This window comes from Leptopilina heterotoma, unplaced genomic scaffold (genome assembly GCF_015476425.1).
Source record: "Leptopilina heterotoma isolate Lh14 unplaced genomic scaffold, ASM1547642v1 Lhet_120, whole genome shotgun sequence".
Taxonomy (NCBI): Eukaryota; Metazoa; Arthropoda; class Insecta; order Hymenoptera; family Figitidae; genus Leptopilina; species Leptopilina heterotoma.
This window is the reverse complement of record NW_025110838.1, coordinates 641700-664597: the sequence shown is the minus strand read 5'-3', so window position 1 is coordinate 664597 and position 22898 is coordinate 641700. Positions and strand designations below refer to the sequence as shown.

Here is a 22898-nt window from a genome sequence, read left to right as displayed (position 1 = left end):
ATTTTTTTTATTCTTTATTAATTTATTTGTTTATTGAAACATACGAGTAGAGGAAAAAACAGATATTTTGTTATTTATTTTTATGATTTTTATAACTTTTGTAATTATTTGAATATTTTTTAATAAAAATGAATTGAATGTCATGTGACTTGTAAAAATAATTTCTGCGTTTTTTAATTATATTTTTGATTTGATTTGAAAAATGAGAAATACAAGAGATCAGTTTTTGTCTTTAGAAAGGGAAGTGAGCAGAAATTTATTGGGAGGGTAGTAATAGTTAAAATTGATCATTTTTTTTTTTTTTTTTTTTTGTTAAAAAGAAAGAAAAAAGTTGTTGTAAATATAAAATGGAATGACTTACAGTTTTTACACTTGCATTTCTTGATTAAGGTTTCGTCCTTGATGTCCTCGTGACATGCCTTACAATAGAACCAAGCTCTGAAAAATTACAAAAGAAGAAATCATTTAGAAAATTGTGTACAAAATATTGAAAGGAATTTAATTATTTTAATAATAATAATTTGAAACTATTTATTGACTGGTAGTTAAGAAACTATAAAAATTTTAATTACATTTTTTGTAATAATAATTTAATTATTTTAATAATAATAATTGGAAACTATTTATTAACTGATAGTTAAGAAAGTATAAGAATTTTTATTAGATTTTTTGTAATAATAATTTAACTATTTTAATAATAATAATTGGAAAATATTTATTAACTGGTGTAGCATAACTATAAGAATTTTTATTAGATTTTCTGTGATAACAATTTTTTTTTGTATTTTCTATTTTTTGTGTGAAGAGTCAATTACAGTCAGTCCTTGGCAATTTTTCAAAAATTCTTCTATAAGTGGTATAAATCATTTTAATCAGACGGAGAGAGTGAATTTTCTAATGAATTAAGTAGTATAAACAGATTTGAGTCAGACAATGTGCTAATAATTTTGTAATTTATTCTGTCAGTAGTAAAGCTCAGCTAAAGTCAGACGAAACTAATATTATCACAGTTTTTCTAAAGATATCAAATTGAGTCAAAAAACGAATCGAAATTTGCGAATTAACGTTTTGATTCGATTTTTGTCTCAATTTGATATCTTTAGAAAACTCTCATTGTAACTCTGCTTTATCAGTAGAACAAAATAATTTTAGTCGAACGAAATATTAAAAATTATTTAAATTTCATTTTAAGTAGTATAATTCCAATTCAGTCAGACTTCCATAAAAACTTGTACTTTAATAAATTAATAAAAATAACCAATAAATATTTTCCTAAAATTCTATGTAATAATTTTAAGTAGTTTCAGTCATTTTACTGTCAGTAGTAATAGTAAAAAATAACCAATAAATAATTGGTTATTTTTTTAAAATTCTAAGTAATAATTCTAAGTAGTTTTAGTAATTTTACTGTTAGTAGTAAAAGTCAGTTTATGTCTGACGATAGTAATAGTATTTGTAAATTTAATTATCGGTGATAACATCAAATTTTGAATATCCAAAGAGGAAAAAAAATTTAAAAAAAAAAAAAAAATACTGAGTAAATAATAAAATTCGTGTTAACTCAACCCAAAAGTTATATTTTGGATCTTTTGTACATACTAATAGTGAAAGTCATTGTACGTCAGACAAAAATAATAAGATTCGATAAAATCCTGACATCATTAATAAAAAAAAAAATTCAGGTCATACAGAATGGGGAGAAAAATTCTTGTAATTTCTGAGTAGTAAAAATCGACTGCAGTCAGACAGCATGATATAAAGTCTTCTTATTTTATTATCAATAGTGAAAGTGATTTTATGTTAATTATTTTGTAAGACGAAAAAATTGAATTTACTCATACATTTTGTTTTAAAAAAATATTATTATTTCTAGAGTCAGTAGAAGAAACAAATTTTTTAGACCAGAAAAGAATAAAATAAAATTTATTGCCTATAATAAGTAGTAAAATACGTATTAAGTCAGCCGAACAGTTGGATTTTTATTTTTTTCTATTTTTAGTAGCTAAGGTCAACTAATGTCAGACAAAAGTGATAAAATTCGTGAAGAGTAGTAAAAACAAATTTTAGTCAGACAAACTATAGTGAAAGTATTTTGTGTCTGAAAAAGTAAGAAGATTTCTGAGAACCTGACAGAAATGGTAAAAAAAATTTTGATTAGCCAGACTGGAAGAAAATTCTCATAATAATTCCCAAGTAGTATAATTCGAATTCAGTCAGACAGTTTGTTATAAAATATTATCATTTTATTGTCAGTAGTAAAAGTATTTTGTGACAGAAGAGAATATTTGTTACAACCTAGAATCAGTAGTAACAACAAATTTTGGTCAGACAGACTGAAAAAAATACTCATTATAATTTAGAAGTAGTACAAATCGTATTCAGTCAGGCAGTTTGTTGTAAAAAAATTAAAAAATACCATTTCATTGACAGTAGTGAAAGTGTTTTTGTGTCAGACAAAAGTGATATCATTTGTAAAATCCAATCTTTTGTAGTATAAACAAATTTTTATCAGACAGACTATAAGAAAGTTATTATAATTCCTAAGTAGTAAAAATCGACTGCAGTCAGACAGTTTGATATAAAGTCTTGTCATTTCATTCTCAGTCTTAGTAAAAGTCACTTTACATCAGACAAAAGTAATAAAACTCGTATATCCCTAGTCCTTCAGTGATAAAGACCAATTTCAGTCAGACTTGACGGAGAAAAAAGTATTATTATCTAATAAGTAGTAAAATGCCTAATTAGACAGGCAGCTTGTCATAAAAGCGTGTAGTTTTATTGTCACAGTAGTAAAAGTATGTTTGTCTCAGACAAAAGTAATAAAATTCTTATGATCCTAGTTCTGCAGTGATAGAAAACTATTTTACTGAGACAGAACTGAAATATCCAACAGAAAGTCATGTCAATTTTGACAATCTACTAGATACCTTTAAAATTTTTTTTCCTGTGGTTAAGGTCAACAAGTGTCAGAAAAAAATAATTAAATTCGTAACGTTTATTGAATTAGTAGTACAAACAAATTTGATCATACAAAGTGGAGAAAATTCTTGTAATTATGGAATAAGTGGTGAAGGTCGAATTTCGTCAGACGATTATAGAATTTCGTCAGTTTATTATTAGTAGTATAAGTCAACGGTTCGTTCGTATTAAAAGTTCTATATTCCTGTTCCTTAGTAATAAAACCCGATTTCAGTCAGACTGAAAGATAGAAAATTATTCTAATTATTGAGTAAGTGATAAAATACGTATTCAGTCAGACAATAAAGAAATTTTTTCTTTGGAATTAAACTCAATCAGACAGCTGATTATATTTTGTAATTTTTTTTCTTCCAGTAGTGAAAGTAAACGCAATAGTCGGACCTAGAAACTTTGTATGTAGAAAAGTAGTAAAGATCATTTATAGTCAGACAATTTAGTGAAAAAGGATCTTAAATATAAAAATAAGTAAATATTCCTATAGTTGTAGTATATAAGTAGTAAAAAACATGTTTAGTCAGACAAGCGACGAAGAATTTCTCCACTTTTAATTTTGCTAAAAAAAATTCTTTAGCAAACTTGATAATATTTTAAAAAAAATGAAAAAAACGTGACAACTTGTCTGACTAAAAACGCATACATCTACTTATATATTAATACTTTTGATGACTCGTGAATAACTTACCTCTTCACTTCGTCGGCCGATTGAGCAATGAAGAATCCCTGAGTATTAGCAGCGATCTTGGCACCTCTTGGATTTATCGAGATCTTACTGTCAGCACCTGCTTCTCCTTTAATCTCGATAGCGAGGAGTAGGAGCTTCAGTTTGGTGAAACATAACCTAAAATAATTTCAAAAATTAAAGACAATGTTTTTTTTCTCGTAAACCATTGTCAAATTTTTAGGAAGTATTTGATGTACATGCACAATATTATTACCAAAAGAAATAATAAACTTTTTCACTAAATATTCAATTCAATTTAATTCAATTCAATTCAGTTCAATTAAGTTTAATTCAATTAGATTCAAATAACATTAATTCAATTCATTCAATCCTTTACAAATTAAATCAGATTAATTCGATTCAATTCAGATCAAACTAATTCAATTCGATTCGATTCGATTTAGATCTAATTAATTAAAATCAAATCAAATTAATTTGATTCGTATCAAAGAAATTAGTTCAATTCGATTCAGATCAAATGAATTCAATTCGATTCAAATCGGAACAAATTAATTCGATTCAATCCAAATTATTCAATTCGATTTGATTCAGATCAAATTAATTCAATTCGATTAACATAGAATCAAATTAATTCGATTCGTATAAAAAAAATTAGTTCAATTCGATTCGATTCAGATAAAATGAACTCAATTCGATTCAAATCAGAACAAATTAATTCAATTGGATTCGATTCAAACCAAATTATTCAATTCGATTCGATTCAGATCAAATTAATTTAATTCTATTAAAAACAAATTAATTCAATTCGGTTCGTATGAATCAAATTAATTCAATTCGATTAGATTCACATTAAATTAATTGAATTCAATTTGATTCAAACCAAATTATTCAATTCAATTTAATTTGATTCGATTCTATTCAAAATAAATCAGATCAATTCGATGTAGATCAATTTAATTCAATATTCGTTTTCTTAGGCTCGATTCAAAGTAAAATAATTTAATTCGATTCGATTTGATTCAAATGCAAATCAATTCAATTCGATTTCATTTAATTCGATCAAATTCAATTTAATTCAATTTAAATGCATCTTAATTAGAAATTTTATTATCATTATTTTATTATCTATTTTTAAAAAATAATCTTTTCTACAAGTTATATTCTAACGAGTAGTAAAGAAAATGTGTTTATTACTTTAATACAGTTTCCAAATTGATAACTCCATTCATAAAGTATGTCAACAGTGCCATAAAACTATATAATTTTAATTGAAAGTATAAACAAAATAAACTATCGTCATTTTATTATTTCTTTAATACTCAACATGTATCTCAATACTTCAATTTCACTATGAAAAAAATATATTAATTGTTTTATTAACTGAATTTGTTAGTATTTTAATACGATTTTCATCAAACAAAAAAGGAGAATTTTTTTGGAATCAGTGATATATGTTCACGATTTTTGGAAAATGCTACCAACTAGTAGAGTTTAACATCATTACAATTAAATACTCATTTTTCTTTAAAAAAAAATTCATATTATTAAATAATATCAATATTTTTTTTTGTTTATTTGCAAAATAATAGCCCACCATAAATAAACGTGGACTGTAAGTATAATTTCCTCTTTTAATAATTATAATATTTATAATTTCCTTTTTCAATAATCATAATATTTATAATTAATTGTAATTTATTTCTTATTTCTTTCTTCAATAATTAAAATATTTACAATTTCTTATAAATTGTTTATAATTTCTCTTTCTAATGAGTTTTTAATTCTTAATTTAATTCTTAATTTTTCCGCAGGAAAATAACAAATAATATTTATGTTAAACTTTACTAGGAAAAAGAGACAACACAGTGAAAAAAATTGTGTATGTTTTTGAAAAAAGAATGTTTTTCATTTAAACTACAAAATAAAAATAAAAAAATTTTTGTAAAATATTTTTTAAAGTGTATATTTGAAGAGTTGAATTATAACAAAAAAAAAATTTTTTGTATTGTCTGCGTAAATGATTTGTGAACAAACCTGTATTTTATCAATAAGAAGTTGTAATTCGATGTTGTGTGAAACAGAAGTAATAAGATTTATTTGTATAATTGTCGATTAAATGATTAATCTATGTTTTTGAATTTTTTTTTTTTTAATCAAATGCGACACTATTTATTTTCACTAAATGCACAAACAATAATAGCGAAAGCAAATGCAGAAATATGGCGTGAGAAACATATCAAATTTATCGCATGCAATGTTGTGTTTGATAATTAAATTTAATCAAAAATTGATTAATATCATTATTAATCGTTTGTTTTAAAAATGTTTTGGTTTTTTTTAAACAGTATTTTTTTGTTTTTTTGTTTCAAACCAGTTATTTCTTTTAAAATTGTACAAAACATTTTTTTTCGCGAACGTTAAACTTTAACTTTCGGTTCAATTTTACATCGAAATTTAAAATTAAATGTTTTTAAAAAGTATAAACTTTAGTCAATTTTATTGGAAAACTTTAATTACTTTTGACAGAAACATTATATAATTTTGTCACGAACTTGTTTTCTATTTTTGCTACAAATTCCAATTAATTTTGTCACAAATTTATAGTACTTTTGGAAACAATCTTTAATTATTTTTTAGCAAACTTTAATTATTTTTTCCCAAACTTGTATTAATTTAGTTCCAAACTTGAATTAATTTTGTCACAAAAATGTCATTAATTTTATCAGAAACTTCAATTAATTTTGTCCCAGACTTTTTTTCACTTTTTTCACAAACTTTAATTTTTTTGTACCAAACTTTAATTACTTTTTATTACAATTATTTAATTAATTTTATAATAACTAATAAATTAATTTAGTCATAAATAATAATTAATTCCTTAATTGATAATATGGATATATAATTATTAATTTTATCAATATAAATTTTGATCATTTTGCGGAGGAATGAATTTTTTTTCTTTTTAATTTTTTCTTAACAATATGTTAATGATCAAAATTGAATGGTGCATATTTAACAGGCATTGTTTTCTATTATTGGAAATAATATTATGATAATTTTGTTACCAATATAAGCGCGAAGACATGCGAGAACGGAAGATCTCTAAAATTAACAGCTGCAATCTATTTATTAATAATAATTATCACTCTGCTCTAAGATCTACATGTTTAGGCTGGCATTATAACGGCGAAAGGAACACTACATTTTGTTGACAGGAAAAAACTAAAATTATGTATTTTTTAATGAGAATATAATCAATAGGACAATAATTATAATATTTATTATAGTATTAAATATTAATACAATATTTAATTATTAAATACAATTATTTAATAATAATATAAATAATATTATATATTTATATTATAAATAATAATATTATTAATTAAAGATAAAAGATGTCTTACTACTAATTTAAAAAAAAACTTTTAATAAAAATATTTAAAAAAATTATTAATAAAAAAATAATTCGCAAAATATGTGAATTCGTATACTAGAGGGATAATTATGACAGAAGGTTACGGATGAGAATTAAAAACTATATCTAAAGGAGATTATGTCTAAAAAAAAGAACGGGAATATATTTTATATAGGCTTAATACTCCCACACACGCAAACGAAATAATTGGTGATTCAGAAGTGTGCCAAAAATTAAATCAAACCTTCAACCAAATCCAACTATCCTTGTGCACTGCTAGAAACTTTTATTGTTCTCTTATTCTTTTTCTATATTAAGAAAAAAGTACAAACGAGAAAAATTTAACCATTTACTATTAAATTACTTTATGCATATATTTACCTATTATACACGAAATAATATAAATAATAATTTATAATTAGAAAATATTCATTTTTTATAATATTATTATATTTATTGTATAAAAAATAAATTATTTATCAACCTAATTATTAAATTTTATTTCTCAGTCGAATTTTCAATTAAACAGAAAACCAAAAATTCGTATGGTTGAAAATTCAATAAATAATACATTGTTAAAAAACAATAATTAGTAATTTTTTTATGATTCTACAATTAGTGACAAAAAAAATTTCTAACAGTATAGTGCAATACGAGTGCATTTACAGTGCATTGACATATTTTTCTATTAATGATTTAAAAAAATATTATCCAGCATTAAAATTGTGTGCAATTCTATACGAAAAATATATATATTTTTTTTAAACAGATTATTTATATATGAAAATATTACTAATTGTAAAATTATCAAATTATAAACGAAGGAAATAATTATTTCCATCAAATAATTATTTATATAATTAGAAATTAAGTGTATTATAATCTAATAAAATCTATTTATGATAATATTCGAAATTGTAAGGTGCAAGAGAAAAAACTAAGAGGCCTCCTTTTATTACCAAAAATGAGCTTATCCTTTTTTGTTTTGAAATTTTTTAAATAAGTGTTATACGTTTTTTTCAGAAAAACGTAGAGAGAGCAGCAGGCATGCGAGTACAGAGAAAGGAGAAAATTGTTAATAATTATATGGATTTTTTGAACCCCTAAAATACACACACACACACACACTTACTCACAAATGCATATAATAATAAGGGGACGGGTAATAAAATTTGCTCTGTGTTAAGGTGAAAAAAAAACCCACAAAATAAAAAAAGATTTTCGTTATTTCTCTTTGTAATATAATTAGAGAATTTGCATGAAGTTAGCAGTAAATAATGATTTTTTTAATTTAGGAAAAAATGGGAATTTCCAAATTTTTAACTCTTGATCCAAAAATGAAAAATTAGGATTTTTTTTTTGTTTTCTTTTGATTTCTAGGGTAAGATGCTCTAATATTAATTTCCTTTTTTCAGGAAAAAAAGATTTTCTACTTTTCTCAATTTACTATATTTAATACTTAAGCAAAATTTAACCGTAAACGGAAAACTTCAATAAAAATTATTCTTATTTTTAAATTAAAATTTTAATAAAACTTATTATTTTTATGAAAGTAAAAATTTTAATATTAGGTACATAAATTTTTTTTTTTTTCTTAATTTAAATTTCTTAAGTGAAATTGTATTTTTGACAAACTCTGTTCTATTTTCCAGAAGAAAAAACGTTTTTAAAAAAAAGTCAGAAAAATGTCGTCTAAAAAGTCCTAAAGAGTTATTCTACTGAATAAAAACAAAATTAAACAAATTAAGTTTCTTCTTAAAGTCCTTCTCACTCTTATCTCCCCACTCCGACTTCAACTACAATTTGCCAATTTTTTTTTAATTAAAATTTTGATTCAATTTTTTATTTAAATTAATTTAAGTGAAATTTATTTATTTATTTAAAGTCATTCCAGTTAAATTTTTTTAATAAAATAAAATTTATTGATTTGAACTTCAATTGACTTGATGTGAGAAAATTTATTTGTTAATTAAATTAATTATTTTAGTTCATTAAATTAATGATAATATTCAATAGTTTAATAACATATTAATTAGTCTAATTATACTTTTAATTTAGTTGAACAATTTTAATTTTAAACTTAAATAATATTTTAATTTTAAACTTAAATAATATTTTAATTTTTATTCTACTTTACAATTTAACTGAAATTTTAATTATAATTAAAATAGCATTTAATTTCAGACTAGACTTTTAATTTAAAATTGAAATATAATTTTAGTTTGCAATTGAAATATCTACAATTTTAGTGCAAAATTAAAATACAAATTTTACTTTAAAATCGAAATACAATTTAACTAGAATTTTAATTTTAATGAAAGTATAATTTCAAATTAATCCAAAATTTTAATTTAAAATTAATCTAAAATTTTAATTTAAAATTAAAATACAAGTTTAGTTTAAAATTAAAATACAAGTTAATTTTAAAATTAAAATGAAATTTTAAGTTAAAATTTTAAATTTTAAATACACGTTTCGTTTAAAATTTTAGATAGAATTTTAGTATAAAATTTAAAATAAAAACTCAGTTTAAAATTTTAAGTAGAATTTCAGATTAAAATTAAAATACAATTTTAGTTTAATATAAAAATTTTAAATACAAGTTTATTTTTAAATTAAAATACCAATTTAGGATACAATTAGAAATATTAAATACAAATTTAGTTAAAAATTTTAAGTAGAAGTTTAGTTTAAATTTTAAAATAATAAAAAGTCAGTTTCAAATTAAAAATTTTAAATACACGTTTCGTTTAAAATTAAAATACAACTTAAGTTTAAAATACAATTTAAGTTTAAAATTAAATATTTTAATTTTTAAATATGCGTTTAATTTTAAAATTAAAATACAAATTTAGTTTAGAATTAAATTACAATTTTAGTTTAAAATAAAAAATTTTAAATACAAGTTTACTTTAAAATTTTAGGCACAAGTTCCACAGTAAAGTATGATTCTAGCATAAAATTAAATTAAAATTTTAATTAAAATCCCAATTAAACGAAAAAAATTACATTTCCTAATACGAATAGACCGAAAAAAAATTATTTTTAAATTCTTCCCAGGGTCTAATTCTTTGTTTTACACCCGTCCCCTAGTAAAATGCATCCATGTACTAAACTAAAAAAAAACTGCCCCGAACAAAAAAAAATCATATCGACAAATAAATTTTCTTAACGAGAAAACTCTACACAAAAGTACAAAAAAAAAAATAAATAAAGAACAATGAAGAAGAAAAGGAATAAGAATAAGAAATAAGTCCAACTATATATGTATATACATATATGGTGCCAGGCGAAAAAAAAAATCTCCGGAGGTCAAAAAACGTTTTGTTGATGCATTATGTATAACATTGTCACGTTTTTGTGCTATGTGTCGGAGGCTCGAGACAGTAAAAAAATAAATAGATATAGAGAGAGAGAGAGAGAGAAAAAAAAGAGGAAAGTGAGAGTGTAAGAGTGTGAAAATTTGTGTAAGTCAATGTGAAAAAAGAGAGAGAAAAAGAGAGTGAGTGAGTGAGTGAGTGAGAGAGAGAAAAAAATTGGGGGTAAGTTTGCATGTGTGGCAGCCGGTGGCAGCGAGAACTTACTCGCTGGCTTGGGGAAATGTCATCCCGGTAAAGGACGGGGAGAGGGTTTCCGTGTACATCTCGCAGCCAGTGCCCTGCAGGTAATCATTCTGCCACGCTTGAGTGTCCGGCGACTGAAACACCAACCAACCTCCACGTCATCGACCGTCAAAAAAATACCTGCTCTCGCTCACTAATTATTTTTTATTATTTTTTTTTTTTTGCCGACAAAATTATTGTTTTTTTTTTTTTTTTTTTGGTTTTCTAAAAGAAAATTTTAAAAACCCTTTCCACATTTTTTGAAAGAAGCCAAAAATAAAACCTAAATTAAAAATTAATCACCAGTCCAGGAGGAATTTTTGGCAGAAAACAATTTTTTCTTCTCATTTTTTTTAACTGAAATTGTATTTTTGACTCCTTTGTTCCAATTTTTCTAAAAAAAAAAATACATTTTCCTAAAAAGTTGTTTTAATGTGGGGAAATATTTTTCTAGAAATAAACATTTTCCTAAAACTTTGTTTTATTGTGGGGAAAAAATTGTTCAATAAAAAATACATAAAAATAATAGTAAAATGTTGTTTGATTTGTTGGGGAAAAAATATTCCTGCGCACTCTGAATAATAGAGAAAATAAAAATCTTTGTGATTTTAAGTTTTCTTTTGTTCCCCACGTGGAAGAGGTAAAATATTTCTGAAATTAAATTTTAGTCAATTAAATATTGATGATGAAGAATTATCGTCATCTTGTCGTATCTTTTGACCTGGATTGAAAGAAAAAAAATTACCTGCGTAAATAATGTGTTAATTAGTATGTTCCCTGCCTCTTTTTATTACGAAGAAAAAAATTTATACTGATTTATTCTTTTTTTTGTATCTATCAATTTTTTTCTATATAATATTATTAAAAAATATTTTTCTAAAATATGTTTCTAAAATATTTTTCTAAAATATTATTCTAAACTATTTTTCTAAAATATTATTCTCAAACATTTTTCTAAAATAGTATTCTAAAATATTTTGCTAAAATCAATTTCCAGTTTCGTTAAACTTTAATTTAGTTTGGTGAATTAAATTTTCAAAAATTCTCATTTCTAATAAAGTTTCTTGAAAATTGCAAAGAATTTTGTAATAATACCATTTTTTAGGTATTATATTACAATTCTTTAATAAAATTAGTAAGAAAGTGTTTGATTTTTATCGATGAATGAAAAATACTTACAATAAAAAATAAAATCGTAAGTAAATAAAAAAAATGTGGTTTTCAAAAAACAATTTCATTTTAAATAACTCTCTGTGTAGGCTTAGTCACTGACACAGTTTCTATTTCTAGTGAAAAAAAATTGACAATTCTTTAAAAAATAAAAAAAACTGGTAGCAGCTGGCACGGTTCAATTATGCTTCGCTTAATATTTTTCCCCTCTAAGTAGACACGTTTTCCTTCAAAAATTTTTACAAAATATTCAAGATTATTAAATTTTTGTTTTATTTCAGAAAAAATAAATAATTCATAAATAATTCAATAAAATAATAAATAAAAAAAGTAAATAAGAATATAAAGAAAAAAACAAAGAAAAAAGTAAAGAAAGAAAAATATAAAAAAGTAATAAATACGAATGAAAAAAATAAGTTCGTTTTTAAATTTACTCTCATGAATTAAAAGATTAACATTAATTAAAAATCGTGTTCGATTAAAATAAAAAAGTTATGAATTCATAAAAGAATTAAGAATAATTTATAAAAATATCTACTCAAAAGTACTTATTAAAAAATTTATTCACAGTTAATAAAAATCAATGACAAAATAAATTGAATAAAAATTTATACACAGTTGTTAAAAAAAATATAAATGCGAATTTACTCATTAAAAAATTTATCCACAATTAATGGAGGTCTATAGTAAAAAGAATTAATTTAATAAAAATTTATTCAAAATTAATCAAAATCTGTGACAAAAGAAATTAAATAATAATTTTTATACATTTAATAAAAATACCCAAAATAAATAAATATAAAAATTTATACAAAGTTAATAAACAATCTAGGTCAAAATAAATTAAATGAAAAATGTTTATACAGATAATAAAAATCTATTGCAAAATAAACTGGGAATCGATTATTTAATTTCACTTATATTTTCACTTTCATTTTCAATTTCATTATCACTTACATTCTCACTTTCATTTTCACTTTTATTTTCAATTTTACTATCACTATATGCCAGATTTCTTTTATTTTCCTTTTATTTACACTTTGATGGATTCTTTTAGATTCATTTTGTTTTTGAAAGTGAAAATTATAGCGAAAGTGAAATTAAAATTTTGTCAAAGTAAAAATACAAATAAAAGTGAAAATTAACTTCTATCAAAGTATAAGTGAAAATAAATGTAAGAATGAAAATTTGTTAAAGTGAAAGTAGAGGTGTAAACAAAAAAACTTTCAAAGTGAGAGTAAAAATAAAAATAAAAGTCAACATTTAATTTCAACTTTTATTATTTAGACTTTGAAAATAATGGACCCCCTGATAAAAAATCTATACAAAGTTTATAATAAATCTATGGAAAAATAATTATTATTTTTACTAATTAAAAATTAATCAAAAAATTATTTTAAAAAAACCATGATTTTCTTAATATAAAATTAATTATTTTAAAATTAATTAATTATTACTAAATCACTAGAAAAATAAAAGAAAAATGAATAAACAAAATTACTAGGGGAAAAAAGCGAATTTCTTTAGATTATGTAATTAATATTTTCCCTATTGGCCTAGATTTAACAATGTCTGTTGTAATATTGGTCGTGTGATGCTGGCTTTTCCACAATTGATTAATTCGAATATCCCCGGCATATATACATAAGGATGTTCCTAATAATGGAATTCAAAACCCGATGAATTCCCACTAGAATGCATTTCTCATTCGCATCTCTCATCATTTATCGATTGAGCTTGAATAATTCTTTTATTTTCGTTCACATCCCACCCTCAAAAAACAAAAAAAAAAAAAAAAAACTCCTTTTACCCCGCTTTCATTTTAATTTCAGTCAAGAAAAAAAACCTTTCTAATATATTGTGTATTTTCATATACTATTTTATCACACATTGTCCCGTCCTAGAAATAAATATTTTTGTCTATTATAAAATTATAAATATATAAATTTTTTACTTGTAGAAAAAAAATTATTTTTTTCTTTTCCTGCTTTCTAAGCAATCTTTCTCGATTCGATCTATAGAAGTATCATTAAAAAGTTGAAATAGATTTGAAAAGCAGAAGAAGGTTTGATCAATATTATACATAAACTTACTTTAACCTGCATCACGTCTGCACCTTATACAGGAATTAGTGAGATTATAAAACTTATATTCATCTCTTGTCGATATTTATATATTAATAATAATTTATTAATCGACATTATATATTAATATCAAAGAGCATCTTAAAGAATATTATATATGTGAAGAAATATATATAAATATTTATATATATATATGTATATATAATATATAATAGTACTGAAGTTACTGAAGCAATGATAGGGTGGTTACATTGATTAGGTGTAGCACAAATACGGTTTATACATTGTTGACACGTTCATAAAAAAGAGGTTCATATATAGCGGAGTGGAGCGTAGTGAGAGACATAGGCGAGGCGAAGCTTCATCCCTTATTTTTTTCAAACCGAATCAAGAGACTGTCCGATTATATATATATATTAGTAATTATTTATAAATATATATAGAACTGAAGCTCGTGTTAATCACAATCCAAATAAACACAATCGAAAACCAAACACATAGCATGCGCTTCTTTAATGAACGAAAAAAAAATTAATAATAATAGCCAGGCTGCTTTTTTATTATTACATTTTTTTTCTTGCTTCTGTCAGTATTTTAAAACAGCACACATTTTATTTTCGGTATTTACAAAAATATTTTTGCAAAAACAATTTTACTGAAATATTTTTACTAAAACATTTTACTGAAATACTTTTACTAAAACATTTTAACAAAAATATTTATAACAAAATATTTTAACAAAAATATCATAACTAAAATATTTAAACAAAAATATCATAACTAAAATATTTTAACAAAAATATCATAACTAAAATATTTTAACAAAAATATTTATTAAAATGTTTTAACAAAAAATATCTTAACTAAAATATTTTAACAAAAATATCAGTACAAAAATATTTTATTCTATTGAGAATTTAAAAATGTTAAAAATTCAAATTATTGAAAAGAATTATGGTAATTTTAATATTTTATTTATTAGGGGTAATTTTATTATAACTTAATTTTTGATACAAAACAAATTTATCTAACATTTATAAACATTTGTTTAAATTTTTAAAAAATTATTTATTTATGAATATTATTTTATACTTGGGGGAGAAAAATGGAAAAATATTATTTAAAAAATATTATTTACTAATTAAAAAAAAATCGTCCCGTTTATTATTTAAAGAAATAAACAAATAATTATACATTTTGAAACTATTATTTTAAAAAATAATTAATATTAAATAACAATTATATTTTTTTTTTATTTTTTAGAACTAATTTTTAACTTTTTATCGTACAACAAAAATTGGATAATGATAGCTTTCTGAAATTATTAAATTTTTCTACTATAATTGATATAATATTATTATGTAAAACTCAAATTTAATTTTGAAACGATGCCAAATTATTGTCAACGATAAATTTCGATGTTAAATACAAAAGTTAATTTCAATTCACAATCAGTTAAAATAAATTCTAAAAAGTATAAATTTTTGTAACTTAGTTAAAATAAATCCTAAAAATCTAAATTTTTGCAATTCAATTAAAATAATTTCTCAAAGTCTAAATATTTGCAAATTAAGTAAAAAATAGTCTCATAAAAATATAAAAAAAATTTAATTCAGTAAAAAATAGTTCTTAAAAAGAATAAACTTCTATAATTCAGTGAAAAATGAAATATAAATTTTTCACAATCAAGTTAAAATAAATTTAACAAATTATAAATTGTGATACAGAAAAAAGTGTTGGATTATTGTTTTGTAATTTGCTTGTCGTATTTTTTTTTTTAGAAATAAAGGCAGACATTCGGCTTTTAGCATATAAACAAATACACCCAGGGGACGAGTCTCTTGAAACGGAAAAATTTACACTCTGCTGGATGTCAAATTTTTTTTTTTTTTGTATTTTTTTGGCTTTTTTTATGAACCGACTTACTCAGTTGCTTTGGCAAAGGGCATTCCAATGAAGGTTGGGCTCAGTGTCTCGGTGTACATCTCCATTCCGGTTCCTCGTAGATAGTCATTCTGCCAAGCCTGTATATTGGGCGACTGATACCAATCAACCAACCATTTTCTAAATTACACGCGCGCCTATGCATGTTTTTCACGTGCGACACATTCACAGTGAAGCGATTTATTTTTCATTTATATGGAAACTTTTATTTTTCCACTTTATTTTATTTTTTTTTTTTCTTAATTTTTATTATTTTATTAATTTTCTCTAATTTTAGCAAATTTTTACTAATATTTTTATATATTTTTGAAAATATTAGTATTTTTATTAGGGAAACAGTAATAGAAATATAATAATTGAAATAAAAAAAATTGACAAAAATAATAATTTTAATAATAATAAATACCTAGTAATTTTGGTAATGATAATAATAAAGTAAAATAAAACAAAGAAAATGAAAATAGATTAAAAAATAAGAAAGAAAATAGTAATTAAGTCAATAAGAATTGAATAAATATAAATAAAGTAAATGGAATTAAAGTAAACGATAATAAAGTAAATAATAATGAGGTAAAAAAATATAGTAAATAAATTGAAGAGTTAATTTTACAAATTTAAAAAATTCTGATTTAAAAAATTCTAATTTTAAAAACTTACTAACAAAAAATATTTCCCAAATAAAATACATTGAACTAAAATAATTATTTATAACAATCGACAATGTTCGCTTACTGTGAAGTGTTTCACAATGTTTTAAAATAAAAATAAAAAAAGAAGTTAATTTAAAAATCGCATTTTACTCGCGCACATGCATAGAAGATAGCGGAATCAATTTTTTTTTTTAAATATAATATTATTGTATAATTATGTTAGACAAATAGAAATTATATGAAATAAATAGAAATTATATATTAAACAAATAGAAATTATATAATATGAAATAAATAAAAATTGTATATTAAATAAAAATATTATCTGTATATAATTATAGAAATAAATAGAAGGACAATTTGTACTGACCGTCTTAAAGGAACGCATGGCAAAGAGATTAGCCATCATTGTACTGAATCCTGGCGCTAAACAGGACTGAGCGATGAAACCCAATTTTAGTTCCGCTAGACAAATCACATCGTCACCCTGCTTCCAGTCCCACGATGGAATGTTTAATAAATAGGCCTTGAAATGAAAAAATTAAATTTTTACTGATATTTTTTTCAATAAATTAAAATAAAATGTACAAAAATTATAAATTTTTTCAATTGAAAATATAAAGAATTTTTGAAAAGAATTTTATTTTGTTAATAAAAGGGAATATGTGGGAAAAGAGAAAAAAAAATAATTTGGAAATATAGTTTTTTTTTAGTTATCAGTTAAACTTTATTTTTCCTTTTTCTTTGATATTTATTTTATTTTTTTCAGAACTAGTAGTAAAGGGCAGTTTTAGTCAGACGATATTCTAACAAATAGTAATAAATAACTTTCTAAGTATAGAAGAATAAAAATTTTGTCAGGGGAAATTAATTTATAACCAACAGTAGTATAAGTCAATCTATAGTCAGACAATTTATACATTTTTTTGGCTCTTGCAGTAGTATAAGTCAGCCTTTAGTCAGAATTATTATTTTTTATTCTTTGGAATAACTTTGTGTATTACTGTCTGACTGTATATTGACTTATATCACTGCAGAAAAATATAAAATGGCTGACTATAAATTGACTTATACTCCTGCGGGGTACGAAATATTTTCATCTGACGTAAACTTTTGTACTTCTACTTGCAAAAATGTAATTTTGTATATATATTTGCAATTTTATATTAACAACAACAGAATTTATAGTCAGACGGGATTATTTTATACTCTTTAGAATTTAAAGTCACTCTACAGTCAAACAGTAAGTTTTGTGAGTTGAGGCACAATAATTGTTTGCGTCAGACGAAAATAATTCGTATCCTGCAGTAGTGTGGGTCAATTATAGTCAGCCATTTTATGTTTATCATGCAGTAGTATAAGTCAATCTGTAGTCAGCCATTTTTATTTTATCCTGCAGTAGTATAAGTCAATCTATAGTCAGCCATTTTTATTTTATCCTGCAGTAGTATAAGTCAATCTACAGTCAGACATTTTTATTTTTATCCTGCAGTAGTATAAGTCAATCTACAGTCTGCCTCTTTTGCTTTTTACTCTACCTTTTTAAATTAGTTACAGTAAATTTTCTAAGTAGTATCAGAATATTTTAGTCAGACGAAATAATTTTACAATCTGCAGTAGTACAAGTCAATATTCAGAAAGTCTTTTTATTTTTTCTCCAAGTTTTTCAGTTTTTTTGTGTAAATCTTACAAGTAGTAAAAAAAAAAGTTTAGTCAGGCGGAATCATATCGAAAAATCAGTAGTACAAGTCACTCTATTGGCATACTTTCTAGTTTATTTTTCAGTAGTGCAAGCACTCCATTGTCTGACTTAATTGTTTTTTTTTCAATAGTACAAGTCGATCTATTGTAAGATTTTCTATTTTATTTTTCATAGTTCGTTACATTATTAGCTGCAAAATACAGTTTTATTAAAAAAAAGATGTTGCAACTTTCTGTTAATTTTGTAAAAAAAACAAAATTATTTCGCATCTAGCAGTAGTATAAGTCAACTTCCAATCATACTTTTTAAATTACTTAAATTCAAGTTAAATTTGATCCTAGTAAGACAACTTTTTTTTTGAAGCACGCATAGAATTTATCAGAAATTTTTCTTTTACATAGTTAGAAAATTTAATTTTCCTTGTTTAGAACTTTAAATTTGTAAAAAAAAAATTCTAAACACATTTTTAAACATATTTATTTAAATTACATTTTTTCTTTAAAAAAATAGTGTTTTTTCAAATATATAATGAATAGTAAATATAAATAGTAAATATAAATAGTAAATATAAATAGTAAATAAATAGTAAATGATACCTTATTATGATACTGCATGAGCTGAATGATAACACGGATGTCGTCTGAATAATTTTTTATGGAGATGACTCGCATGATGTTCGCTGCATCCTCCGCGTCCGGATCCTGGCAGTACTTGTTGGCCAAAACCAAACACGCATCAGCTTCGTGTACCTAAAAAAGTGACAATCGTTGTTTTACACTGCCCTTCAATTTTAAATTCAAATATTTTATAAAATTTTCTAATTTAATAATTTAAAAAAAATATAATTTGATAAAAATTTAAGAATAAAAAATTTTTGCATTAATAATGAAAGAATTTATTTTTTTCAAATCTGCGAAATTCAATTTTAAATTAATGCAATAAATCGCTAATTTTTACAGTGAATAATTTAATTAATAGAAATGGTGCCATTTCAAATAATTATTAATTCAATTCAATTAAATATTTATAAAAATCAATTTAAGTTAAATTTTCATCTCAATCAATTTAATATTTAATTCAATCGATTCAAATCAATATTCAATTAAATCACTTCAAAAAATATTCAATTCAATAAATTTAATTAAATATTCAATTCAATAAATTTAATTAAATGATCATGTCAATTAATTTAATTTAATATTTAATTTTTTGTATTTCAAAACGGAATTTTAAATTCTTTCACTACAAAAATATATTACAGGATAAATATCACGTGGTGGAAGTGAAATGGTAAAAGGTAAGAGTGAAACTTTCGGTAGAAAAATTTAAATTCCTAAAGAAAATTTATCAGAGAGACGATATTGTAAAAAATATCGAAAGAAACAAAAACAAACAGAAGAAAATATTTGAAGAAATTAATACATAATGGAAAATTCTCGCCTTGTTTTTCTGGGTAATTATATAATATTTATATGTACTGGAATTATATTTGTTGGTGATGTGTCATGCTTTCCGAGTGCCATAAATTTTTTTTTTTCATTTTGGAATTTGTCGAGGTATATATGTTGATATATATGGTAGATTTTCGAGCAATAATGAAAAGCTGTCAATTACTTATCAAAGCTTACAATAATATAAATTTTCTACTATAGAATAATTAAAATACAATTTTTTTCTAGGTTATAAATATAACAATACTTTCAATAGGAACATAAGGAAGACTATTTAAATAAACACTATTAAAAGTATTTTTTTAAAAATAACTAATATATATATATATGCAAATTTTTAACTTACATTCGATAGAGTAATAATTCACGGCCTAGAAAGGACTTTTGCTTCTGTTTCTAAATTATCATTACATATAGAGGGTATTTACAAAAATTTAATTCTCAATGCAGAAGATCACTGATCAATTTCTTTTATTTTTATATCTTTTCACTAAAAATTGTTTAAAAAATTCTAAATAGAACAAATTTTTAATGTTTTTTTAATTCAATTTCTTTTCTCAAGTCTATTCAATTTTTTTAATTTGAATTTTTTTTATTTAAGTCTTTTTTTTACTTTTGAATTTCCAATTTTAATTTAATTTCTATTCAATTCAATTCGATTCGCTTTAATTCGATTCAATTCAATATTTAAATAATGATATTTAAAAATATTATTAGTAATATTAATATTATGATTATTTCAATTATTAAAATTTTTATAGTAATATTTTTATTTATTTAAAATATTAATACAATAATTTTATTTAGTTCAGATATTATACAATATTTTTATTCGATTCAAATATTATTAAATTAACTTTATAAGGTAATATTGCAGTAGATTATAGTAAATAAATATTTTTTTAATACAAAAAAGCTTTTTTTTAAACAAAACATTTAATCTTCTTTCTGCTTTAAATAAAGAACAATAAATTCATAATTATAAATTTACAACCCCTGCTGAAAAAGTTCTATAGAATTTGGAAAATTTTAGAGAAATTACAATTACAAATGATTGCAAAATTTAATTATTTTCAAAAGTAATAATATTCTTAGCAGAAAATCAATTATGTTCAAAAAATCTTAAAAATTCTCGTCAAAATTTCAATTATTTTTATAAATAATAAAATTCTTCTTCAAAATTCAAAAATTTTAATAAAATTCTTGGCAAAATTTCAATTATTTTCAAAAATTTCCCTCAATTTAATGATTTTCAATATCTATTATGTTCATAAAATAATTAAAATTTCCCAGAAATTCAATTATTTATAAATTTTTTATAAATTTCTTCGCAATATAATTCAATTATATTTATAAATAATAACATTTTTACAGGAATTCAATTATTTTTCTAAATAAAAAATTCTTTTTAGCAATTTAATTATTTTCATAAATAGTAAAACTCATCGAAGAATTTCAATTATTTTTAATAAAATTTTAATCGAATTCCTCGATAAATGTAATTATTCTTAAAAATTTTATTTAAATTCGTCAAACGAATTTAATTATTTAAAAATTTGTTGATTAAATTCTTTATAAAAATTCAATTTTAAGAAATATTCAAATATTTAATAAATTATTTTTTTGTGTTTAAATAATTGATTTAAAAATGAATTTCTGTTAAAAACAAATGAATTTAAAAATTCTTAAAAAATTTTTTCAAAAATTATTAAAAACAATGGATTTATAGAAAAATTGTAGTTAACACTAAAAAAAATTAATTTTAGAGAAGTTAAAAATTATTGCAGAAATTCAATTGTTTTCAAGGGTAATAAAATCCTTCGCAGAAATTTAATTATGTTAAAAAATAGTAAAATTCTTCGTAGAAATTCAATTTTTTTCATAAATAATAAAACTCAATGCATAATTTAAATTATTTTCAATACAATTTTAATCGAATTTCTCGGAAAATGTAATTATTATTAAAAATTTTATTAAAAATTGTCGAAAGAATAATATGAAGTTGAAAAATATTATTTTACAAATTTAAATTCTTTTTTTATTAAAAATCACTAAAATTTAGTAGAATTCATGTTGAAATTCTATAGAATCATTCTAGTGAAATTCTGTAGAATATTTACTAGAATTCATATAGAATGATTTTAGTAAAATTCTAAAGAACATTTTCGCAGCTGGGACTCGAACAATTTTCCAAAACCTTATATTTCAAATGGATTTTAAGAATTGAATGGAATAAAATTCAGATTTACAATTCAAATGAATATAAAACCCGCGTTGGTTTATATTAGGTTAACATTAAAAAGGGTTTTGTAGCATATATTGCAGATATGCAAAAAAAAGTTTCTGTAAATGAACTATTTTTTAATAAAAATTGTACAGTGACCTTTCGCAGTTATGTAGAGAAACGAGAAAAAAAAAAGAATTGCAACTCGTTAATTTGAATAATTTAAAGGAACATCCATCGTGCTTTGGCAACGCTAGCATGAAAAAGCTCGCTCTAACATGCTGTTTTTCTGAAAGGTTATACCTATATATCTCTAAGGGGACGCTAATTAAAAGAGAGAAAGAGAGAAAAAACTAGATTGTCAATTATACAAAAAAGAAAAAAGAAAAATTCATCCGATTACGTTCAGACTACCTTCCTTTTTATTCCAAAAAAGGTAGTAAACACTGAATACTAAAATATATATATATATATATATATATGTATACTATGTAACTTTAACGCTAATCACTATCTCTACAATGGTCGTTAACATCAAGCTTCACAAAAACACGAGCACTTACCCTCCTGGGTCGGCAGCAGGCATGGGTCTATATCCGAGTTAGAAAATTAGCCTCAAGAGGGAATTTTTCTCAGAATACAAAATGTACATTCTATATTTTTTATATATATAAGTACTTATAGTGCTTATGCATAATTCACGTACATGATATTTAAAAATCATATTTATATATAAATATAGGTTCAATTTTCTTTAATCGAGAAGAATATTATATAAGCGAGTATTTATATATAATTGATGCACTTTTTCTTAACAAGGTTCATTTCAATAAGAGATAATAGAAAAGCGGATAATAGAGAGGTGGGGGCGGGGGTTTATTTTTTAAATTTAATATTTATAATTCGTCTATCATTATATATAGAGGGTTTTATTTATTATAAAAAAAAATACTATAAAAAAAATTCTACTATTAATTGCAATGATGATCTGT

General features: G+C 22.5%; 1 protein-coding gene across 31 annotated transcripts in view; it reads right to left on the bottom strand.

Moving 5' to 3' along the window:
* The window catches only part of LOC122510024 (calcium-activated potassium channel slowpoke), a 172448-nt gene that overhangs the window by 43381 nt on the left and 106169 nt on the right, over positions 1 to 22898 (bottom strand). For 23 of the 31 annotated variants that reach the window (XM_043624414.1, XM_043624584.1, XM_043624442.1 and 20 more), the window contains exons 9-13: positions 18828 to 18980; positions 16900 to 17055; positions 10664 to 10776; positions 3662 to 3817; positions 362 to 438 (exon numbers count right to left, since the gene is read on the bottom strand). In XM_043624414.1, the coding sequence (XP_043480349.1) occupies positions 362 to 438; positions 3662 to 3817; positions 10664 to 10776; positions 16900 to 17055; positions 18828 to 18980 (655 nt within the window). Of the gene's footprint in view, positions 1 to 361; positions 439 to 3661; positions 3818 to 10663; positions 10777 to 15861; positions 15960 to 16899; positions 17056 to 18827; positions 18981 to 22898 lie in introns of all 31 variants that reach the window. The other 8 variants (XM_043624633.1, XM_043624497.1, XM_043624490.1 and 5 more) reach the window with 1 other exon arrangement.